This window comes from Vombatus ursinus, unplaced genomic scaffold (genome assembly GCF_900497805.2).
Source record: "Vombatus ursinus unplaced genomic scaffold, bare-nosed wombat genome assembly UNPS02014807.1, whole genome shotgun sequence".
NCBI lineage: Eukaryota > Metazoa > Chordata > Mammalia > Diprotodontia > Vombatidae > Vombatus > Vombatus ursinus.
The window spans coordinates 10,166,871-10,176,997 of record NW_020954585.1 but is presented as its reverse complement, the minus strand read 5'-3'; the positions used below and the strand labels follow the sequence as shown (position 1 = coordinate 10,176,997).

The 10,127-nt window shown below is 37.0% G+C and overlaps 1 protein-coding gene across 4 annotated transcripts in view; it reads right to left on the bottom strand.

Moving 5' to 3' along the window:
* The window catches only part of LOC114051935 (transmembrane channel-like protein 7), a 71,169-nt gene that overhangs the window by 9,221 nt on the left and 51,821 nt on the right, over nt 1-10,127 (bottom strand). For 3 of the 4 annotated variants that reach the window (XR_003570198.1, XM_027874354.1, XM_027874358.1), the window contains 3 exons: nt 8,540-8,726; nt 6,330-6,460; nt 4,823-4,978 (listed from right to left, as the gene is read on the bottom strand). Coding sequence is in view for 3 of the 4 variants with exons in the window: in XM_027874354.1 (XP_027730155.1) it covers nt 4,823-4,978; nt 6,330-6,460; nt 8,540-8,726 (474 nt within the window). In the remaining variant the exon portion in view is untranslated. Of the gene's footprint in view, nt 1-4,822; nt 4,979-6,329; nt 6,461-7,485; nt 7,549-8,539; nt 8,727-10,127 lie in introns of those variants that run through there. The other variant, XM_027874357.1, reaches the window with a different exon arrangement.

Here is a 10,127-nt window from a genome sequence, read left to right as displayed (position 1 = left end):
CCAGTGTTATTCAATATTGTATTAGAAATGCTAGCAATAGCAATAAGAGAAGAAAAAGAAATTGAGGGAATCAAAATGGGCAATGAGGTAATAAAACTATCTCTTTTTGCAGATGACATGATATACTTGGAAAATCCTAGAGACAACTAAAAAGCTAGTTGAAATAATAATTTTAGCAAAGTAGCAGGATATAAAATAAACCCACACAAATCATAAGCATTTCTATATATCACCAACAAAACCTTGGAAGAAAAGATAGTAAGAGACACTCCATTTTAAATAACCGTAAACAACATAAACTACCTGGAAGTATACCTGCCAAGACAAACTCAGAAATTACTTGAATATAATTATAAAACAATTTTTGTAACAGCCACATTGTGTGATGACCAACTTTGATAGACTTAGCTCTTCTCAGCAATGCAAGGATCTAAGACATCTCCAAAAGACTCATGATGGAAAATGCTATCCACATCCAGAGAAAGAACTACGGAGTCTGAATGCAGATGGAAGCATACTATTTGCTTTTTTTTTCTTCTGTTTTGTTTTGTTTCTTCTTTCTTCTAGTTCCTCCTATTGGTTCTAATTCTTCTTTACAACATGACTAATGTGAAAATATGTTTAATAAAATTGTATGTGTAGACCTATATCAGATTGCACGCTGTCTTGGGGAGGCAGGAAGGGAGGGAGAGAAAATTTAAACTCAAAAGCTTATGGAAGTGAATGTTCAAAACTAAAAGTAAATAAATTAATAATAAAGAAGGAAAATAACACTTTTTATGGTGGGTAGAACTAATATAATAAAAATGATAATTCTATCTAATTTAATCTACTTATTCAGTGCCATCCCAATTAAATTACCAAAAAAAAAATGTTTTATTGAGTTAGAAAAAGGAAAAATAAAATTTATCTGGAAGAATAAAAGGTCAAAGATATCAAAGGAATTAATGGAAAAAAAATTAAAGGAACGAAGTTTAGCAGTACCAGATCTTAAAACTATAAGGCAGCAATTATCAAAGCTATCTGGTAGTGGCTAAGAAATAGAAAGGTAGATCAGTGGAACAGAGTAGACATATAATACATAGTAGTAAATGATTATAGTAATCTTGTATTTGACAAACATAATGAGTTTTTGGGAAAGGAATTTATTATTTGGTAAAAATCGTTGGGAAAGTTGAAAAGCAGTTTGGCAGAAATTGGGTATAGACCAATATCTTATACCATTTACCAAGACAAGGCCAAAACGAATACATGATCTAGATATAAAGGGAGATATTACAAGAAAATGTGAAGAACATGGAACATATTACCTATCAGACTTATGGATAGGAGAAGAATTTATGAATCAACAAGAGATAGAGAACATTATGAGATGTAAAAAGAATAATTTTAAGTACATTAAATTCAAAAGTTTTTGTACAAATAAAACCAGTGTTGCCAAGATTGGAAGGAAAGCACAAAATTGGGAAGAGATTTTATAGATAGTTTCTCTGATAAAGGCCTCATATTTCAAATATATAGAGAACTTGTCAATTTATGAGAATAAGAGTCATTTCCCAAATGATAAATGGTCAAAGGACACGAAGAAGCAATTTTTAGATGAAGAAATACAAGCTACATGGTGGCAGCTAGGTGGCGCAGTGGATAAAGCACTGGCCCTTAAGTCAGAAGGACCTGAGTTCAAATTTGACCTCAGATCAAACACTTGACACTTACTAGCTGTGTGACCCTGAGCAAGTCACTTAACCCCAATTGCCCCCCCTCAAAAAAAAGCTATATGTAGTCATATGGAAAAATACTTTAAGTCATTATTGATTAGAGAAATATAAATTAAAACAACTTTGAGATATCATTTCACACCTATCAGATTGGCTAAAATGATGGAAGGGGAAAATGACAAATGTTAGAGGGAAAGTGGAAAAATTGGGACACTAATACACTATTGGTGGAACTGTGAACTAATCCAACCATTTTGGAGAATAATCTGGAATTATGCCCAATGAGTTATAAAACTGTATATACCCTTTGACCCAGCAATACCAATAGGTCTGTTTCCTCAGGTGATCAGGGAAAAAGAGAAAGAACCTATGGGTTCTAAAATATTTATAGCAGCTCTCTTTGTGCTGGCAAAGAACTGGAAACTGAAGGGATGCCCATCAATTGGGGAATGACTAAACTATTTGTGGTATATAATTGTGATGGAATACTACTGTGCTGTAAGAAATGATAAGCAGCTTGATTTTAGAAAAAAACATAGACTTGCATGAAATAATGAAAAGTGAAATGAACAGAACCAAGGGAATGATGGATACAATAACAGCAATATTGTTCAAAGAAAAACTGAACGACTAAATTACTCTGAGTATTATACTCAAATCAACTACAAAGGACCTACGAAGGAAGATGTTATCCACCTCCAGAGAAAAAAGTGATAAATAGAAGTGAGCATAGAATGATTTTACACACACACACACACACACACACACACAAGTGTGAAATTGTGGCTTCTCTAATGTGGAGTGGGGAGGGAGGAAGGGAAACAGTTCAAAACTTAAAATGTAATGAAAATTTTTTTTAAAAAAAGGATTTTAAATATCAAGGGAAAAAACCCCTCTGCAAACATTTTTGGCAATGAAATATAAAGTCCCCACCCTAGATATCAAGCCATAAGTGAGTTAGACAGCCAACTAATAACTAACAAGACCCTTCCTTGAAAGACTTCATGTCCAGTGAGCTCTTCACTTATCTGCCACCTTAGTGGAAAACGAGTCACATATGATATAAAAATAGAAGGTTTTTCCCCCTTTGGTCCTGATCTATTATTTCACGGGTATAGGAAACTCACGATGAAGGAGCTCCCCCTATCAATGCAGATTGTACCTTTTCTGAAAGGAATAGTCTTCAGCCAATTGCCACAGGGGACTAAAAGTTTAAGTAATTTGCTCAGGGTCACACAGCCAGCATGTGTTCAGAGGTGGTACTTGAATTCAGGTTTTCTTACGTCCTGAAACCAGCTCTCTATTCACTATGCCGTGATGCTCTTCTACAAATAGCAAATAATCTAAACATAATAATTTATGCACTTGGTCTGGAATAATTTGTATGTGATAGGTCACTTTATTTAAGTAGTACTTAGTCACATTACGCCTACATTCCACTGCCTGGCCGAGGCCTTCTGTTATGTATTCTATATAATCTAAAGTATTGTTATTAGTCCTATACAATCCATCCAAGCCAATTTCCCACTACTTCACAATGTACATGTTCCAATCTAATCAGGCTCATTTTTTCTGTTCCATAAACGTGTCACACTAATAATAATAATAGCTAATATTTATATAGCACTTTAAGGTTTACAGAGGACTTTACAAATATTATCTCATTTTATCCTCACAATAACTCGGGGAAAGTATGATTATTCCCACTTTACAGGTGAAGAACCCAAGGCAGATAAAGGTTAAGTGACTTGCCCAGGGTCACGCAACTGGTTAGTGTCTGAGACAGGATTTGAACTCAGGTCTTCCTGACTCCAGGTCTATCACTCTCTCTCCTGTGCCAACTAGATGCCCCCAATTCTCTGAGACTGTTAGGTTACTCAGAGATATGGCTGCTCCTGTATATCTTTGCATTCCTAGCACTACCTTACACAAATTAGGCATTTCATAAGATGTTTGTTGAACAGAATTCCCACTTCTATATCTTGAGTCATTCTGCCCCTTTCACCTGGGATGTTCTTCTCTCTCCCCTCTGACTCTACACATCTTACATTCTTCACAGTGAAACTTCAAAGGCTCAGCTGCACGATTCCTGCCCTAACTGAACCTCCCATTTCTCTGAACACCTGCAGCACTAAGAGATGATATCACACTATTCAACATTTAATTATAGGCAAGGGGCCATGGTATTGTCCCTTCATTCAGTCTCCCATGTGTCAAACCATGGCTTGATTACCTTTGACCCTTCCCTTTTCATCACCTCCCACATCCAGTCAACTGTCAAGCCCTATTGATTCACAGTATATGTCCCCTTCTCACTTTTTCATGCTGCTTTCAGGCCCTCATCTGAATTACTGCAACAGTCTCCAAAAAGGTCTTCTCTCTTCCTCTATGTTCCCATTCTAGGCAGGTAAGTAGTATAGTGGGTAGAATACTAACTTGTCAGAAAAACCTGAGTCTGAATGCTTTCTCAGACACTAGTTAGTGGCCCTGGCCAAGGCACTTAACCTCTTTAAGCCTCAGTTTCCTCATCTATAAAGTGGAGATAATAACAGCTCACAGAGTTGTTGTGAGCATCAAAGGAGATAACATATATAAAGTGCTCTGCAAACCTTTAAAGCATTATATAATACTAGCCATCATTGTTTTTATTATTAATGAACCCAACTCCAAGCTAGAGGGGTAGATAATATGAAAAAAAAATTATCATTCCTGTACAAGAAACCAAATCATAAAATTTTAGAGCTAATCCAACCTCTCCACTTCACAAGTGAGGAAACTGGGATCCCATGAGGTAATCACAGTTGGCCTTACATTTCTACCATGTTTTATAGTTTACAAAGAACTTTACAAACTTTCACAACATCCACGTGAGGCAGGTAGTACCAGCATTATCCTCATTTTACAGATTAGAAAACTGAGGCTGAGAGGGAAGTGAATTGCCTTGTCCAAGGTCCCACAGTAAATAATGATCAGGGTGGGGTTGGTCTAACTCTCTGCTTCAGTGCTGGTCCCATTAAACCGTGCTTTCTTCACTTCACTCCCAGCATCCTTTATGCCCTTTGCTTTACTGATGTAAAAAGTAAATTTACATGGGCTTTACTTACCAGATAACAATAAAGAAAGGCACAGCAAATGCTTCTGAAGTGATGCTACGAATTAATGTTTGCAAAGCACTTGGAAAAGTGTTTACAGTCTTAGGGACCACGTCCCAGGAGATGTTATAATTTGTGAAGGGTCCACAGGCCTTGGAAGATGGAATGCTGTTGAAATAGACCAGTTGTTCAAGTCAAGATTAGCGCTCAAGTAAACAGTTTCATGGAAAGATTTACACAAAGAGATGCAAAGTGAAGTAAACACAGCAGACAAAACAATACATACAATGACTCCAGTGATATAAATGGATAGAATCACCACCACAAAACTGACCATATTAACTCTAGTGGCTCCCTTTCACCTCCAGGATCAAATATAAAATACTTTGGATTTTATTAATCCTTTTGGCCCAAATATAAAATATAAAAATGTTTGTCATTCATAAAACTTGGCCCCTCCTACCTTACCAGTCTTTTACACCTTATTCCCCTCCAATAATGTACTCTAGGTTCTAGTGACATCCCTGCACCTGGAGGTTCCTCCCATACAACACTCTATCTCCCCACTCTTCAAATTCCAACCAAAATTCAACCTTCTACAGGAACCCTTTCCTAATCCCTCTTAATTCTAGTACCTTCCCTCTTACTTATTTCCTATTTATCCTGCATATAGCTTGTTTGTGCATAGTTGTTTGCATATTGTCTCTCCCTTTATACTGTGAGCTCCTTGGGAACAGAGACTGGGGTTTTTTTCTTTTTTTTTGCCTTTCTTTGAATCTCCAGCACCTATCACAGTACCCAGCACATAGTAGGTGCTTAATAAATGATAGCTGACTAGAGTGACACAAAATAAATTGAAAATAAATGCTGCAAAATTACAAAGCACAAGTTCAGCCCCAAAGAAAACATATGAGAAGACACTTGCCCTCTACAACTTGGCAGAGGTGGATGAGCTATGGGTGCAGAACATTGTATATGTTGTCAGGTTCTTTTTTCAAGGTATTGATAGGCTTTACTTTTTCTTTTTTTTTTTTTTAAAAGGCAATTGGGGTTAAGTGATTTGCCCAGGGTCACACAGCTAGTAAGTGTCAAGTGTTTGGTCTGAGGCCAGAATTGAACTCAGGTCCTCCTGACTTCAGGGCCAGTGCTTTATCCACTGCGCCACCTAGCTGCCCCTACTTTTTCTTTTTTTAAAGTTCTTTGGTATATGGAGTGGTTCTTTGGAGGAGTAATGATACAAGGGGAAATAAATGTATCTTATGTAAAAAAACAAGACTTCAATAAAAATTTCTTTATGAAAATAAGAAGTCAACTTAACAAAAGGCTGAACACTCCTTGAATCTTTATCTATTATTCTAATAAGTTTCCACAAAGGCAAAATAATACTTTCATTTAGGCAAAGAAGTATCTCGGATGCCATTTTATACTTCTTTTCAAACTTAAAAAAAAAAACAACAACAATTCAGTCCACAAACCAAAGTATCTACTTAAGAGTTATGGAAGACAAATTCATGATTACTGTGTCATGCTGATTCCCAGTGGAATGAAGGCCAATGTCAGTCCAATTAACAGCACCAACAAGAAGAAAAAATTAGAATTTGATGCTCTGAAAGGCCTTGTGGAGGGTCTACAGGTATACATCAGGCTGATCTGTAGAAAGGAGCAAAGAAGAACAAAACGAACTGAAGAACTGAAACAAAAACAAGGGCGACTGATTTAAGAACCAAACTTTTCCTTATTTCATTCTATTTCCCCTACCCGAATGCTATTTCCTTTTAGTAAAATTCTCCCACCTCTTCCCTGCCATCATTCTTCATTTCCCCATATAGTTTTTAACTTTCAAGGAAGTATCAGACCTTGCTTAAAGACACCAAAAGAAAGTTCCCAATATCAGCCCTGAGGATGTGACTCTAAGGCCATAATCAAATCATCCCTCTGGTTGAAAAGTTCAAGACCCTGTTTACCTTACAACTATCATCTCAGGAAAAAGCAGTATATGGTGTAATGTCTACAATGCTGGGCTTAGAGTTAGGAAGACGTGGGTACAAATTCTACTTCTGATTCTTACTAGTTGTATGATCCTGAGCAAGTCAATACCTCAAGCAACTCTTTAGGATTTGTCTACTAAGTCACAGGTTATGCTGTTCTGATGGCCTGCGATTGGTGGAGGGAATTCATATATTGGAAGTGCTCTCATATTAGGGAATTCAATTCAATTAACATTTATTAAGCGCCTACTATATGCCAGGCACAGTGCTAAATGCGGGGATGCAAAAGGAGGCAAAAGATAGTTCCTGGCCTCAAGGAGCCTACAATTTAATGGAATAAGGGGTATAAGCATTTATTAAGCACCTATGGTGTATCAGATAACTGTGCTAAATGCTTTATATTGTTTGATCCTCACAACAACCCTGTGAGATAAATGCTATTATTATCCACATTTTACAGTTGAGGAAATTGAGGCAAAAAGAAGTTAAATGATTTGCCCAGAGTCACACAGTTATTAACCACAATAACAACATAATAGGTCATGATTACAGATTTGGAGCTGGAAAGGACCTCAGAGGTCATCTAATCCACCCTTACTAGATTTTACAATACTGTGGTTCAGAAAGATTAAATAACTTGCCCAAGGTCACAGAGGTGGTAAGTAGCTAGGAGTTAGGATTTGGACCCAATTCTTCTGATTCCAAATCCAATCCTATTCAAGTACTTTCTCAGGAATCCCTTCCATAATCCTAAGAGAGAGATCAGGGTAAACAGTTACTCAATTATATCTACTAAGACTCCAAAGCAAAGAAAATGTTATTCCTATGTCTGAGGACAGAAAATTGACATCAGATTCCAGGTATATCCTCAACACACTGATTCTTTAACTGAGGCAGAGATCACCTCATCACAGTGGTGCTCATTAGCCCAGTTGATTAAGTAGCAACATGTCATAAATTATGCATCTCATTTTCGAGAGCTGCTGAGATACAAAGAAGGGGGGGGCTTATTTGCATATAACCCCTTTCCGATTTGGAGGATGACGTTCTGTGTTTTAGTTTTTTTTAAGCCTCAAAAGTCTGCCTTTATCAATGTAAGGAGCTCCCCGTGTGAAAACTCCCTCATTCATGCAGACCAGAAATTCTTGTGAAACCTGGAGTTGCCTGGAGACAATGAGATGTTAAACTTGCCCATGCCCACAAATCTAGTATTTATCAGAAGTAAAATTTGAGCCTAAGTCTTCCTGAATCCAAGCCTGACTCTCTCCACTATGCCAGCTTGCCTCTCATCTATATATACACCATGAAAAGGTGCCACCTTCAAAGTACAACTCAAGGGTTATGTCAGACCTTTCTTAACCCCTCCATTATTAGGTATCTTCTGTAACAAATTGCTCTGTATTTACATATTTATATATATACATGCATATATATATATATATATACACATACACACGTATATACATATACGTGTGTATACACATATATATATTAAAAATTCACATTTTATTGGGAGAAACAATGGACACATCTCAGTAAATACTATGTACGTTATACATATACATATGTGTGTATAATTTACTTAGATGTGTATCTGTTGTTTCCCCCCAATGAAATGTGAACTATTTGAGGGCAGGAACTTGTTGTTTTTGTCCTTCTATCATTAGCACCTAGTGCAGGGTCTGGCACCTAGGAGACCCTTTGCCCATCACTTTTAGGCCCCTCTCATTTCTGCCATTACCTCTTTCACATAAAAGATGATAATAAACTTCACAGTTGCAATTGCAGGGAGGAGGGGGGAGAAAAAGGATCCAATCCAGCAGATTGTCTGCGCATAAACAATCCCCAGGACGTTATCAGGAATGCCAAACTCCTGTTGCCCCCAGTACCGAATTAATTTCCAAGAAGAACAGTAGGTCACCAATAACCTAAAAGCAAATGTGATAAATAAGAGATGATATAGAGTGTCAAGAACTATGTGAAGTGCTGGGGATATAAATACAAGGAAAGAAGGAAATATTTACTAAGTACCTACCATGTGCCAAGCTCTGTACTAAGTGCTTTACAAATATATCTCATTTAATCCTCACAATAACTCTGAGAGGTAGGTGCTATTACTATCCCATTTTATAGATAAAACTAAGACAGAAAGAAGTTAAGTGACTTGCCCAAGATCACACAGCTATTACGTGTCTCAAGTGGGATTTGAACTCAGGTCTTCCTGACTCTCAGACTAAATGCTCTATTTATTTTACCACCCAGCTGAAAGCAAGCTAGTCCCTAACCTCAAGAACTTTACATTCTAATGGGAAAAGAGAATACATAAGGGAGACCTGGAAAGAAAGGATCTTTACAGTTTTAAACAAAAACTTTGTATGTCATCTGATTTGATCCTCACAACAAACCTATGAAGAAGACAGGGCAGGCATTATACCTGCCTTTCACAAATGATGGGACACTGAGGTTTACCTAAGTTAAAGTGATCTACCCAAAGTCTCACAAGCAGTAAGTGGTAGAAACAGAACCAAGAACTCTTGACTCCAAATATAACAACCTTTCCCTTGAGCCAGAGCTTGGCACTCAGTGTAAACACAGTCAAAGAATGAGGAATTTTCCTTGGAGAACAAATTTACAGATACTATTGATGGAACATTATGAAGGCAATTGTCTTTTTTTTTTTTTTTTATGAGGCAATTAGAGTTAAGTGACTTGTCCAGAGTCACACAGCTGGTGTTATGTGTCTGAGGCTGGACTTGAGCTCAGGTCCTCCTGACTCCAGGGCCAGTGCTCTATCTACTGCGCCACCTAGCTGCCCCCAAAGTAATTGTCTTTTAAAAAAAATTTTTAATTAACATTAACTTTCTCTTCCTCTCACTTCTCTTCAAATCTGTTGTCTTCTTAAGCTGGGACTAAAACTTCCCAGAAGACTAAGAGAGAACGTTCCTAGTTTTACTTAAATGGGAAAAGAAAAAAAGAAAAACGCTCTTGAAGAAAGATGACATGTGCTAACTATACATCACACCATAAATACAGATCACAATCTATACACTACTTAGAAATTCTGTGCCAGAGTACTATAATAGATGTTTCTGAAAAGTCATACATTAATTTTAAATCACTGGATCACATTTTAAATACATGAGAACTTGTTACCTATTCAGAAACCTTATTTTGATGAATAATTTTTTTTGTAAAATGAAAAATGCTTTTATAATTTGCAAAATCACCCCCTGATTTCTCTGAGTTGTTGTTTTTTTGGGCGGGGGCAGGAAGCTAGGTGGCACAGTGGAGCACCAACTCTGGAGTCAAGAGGACCTGAATTCAAATCC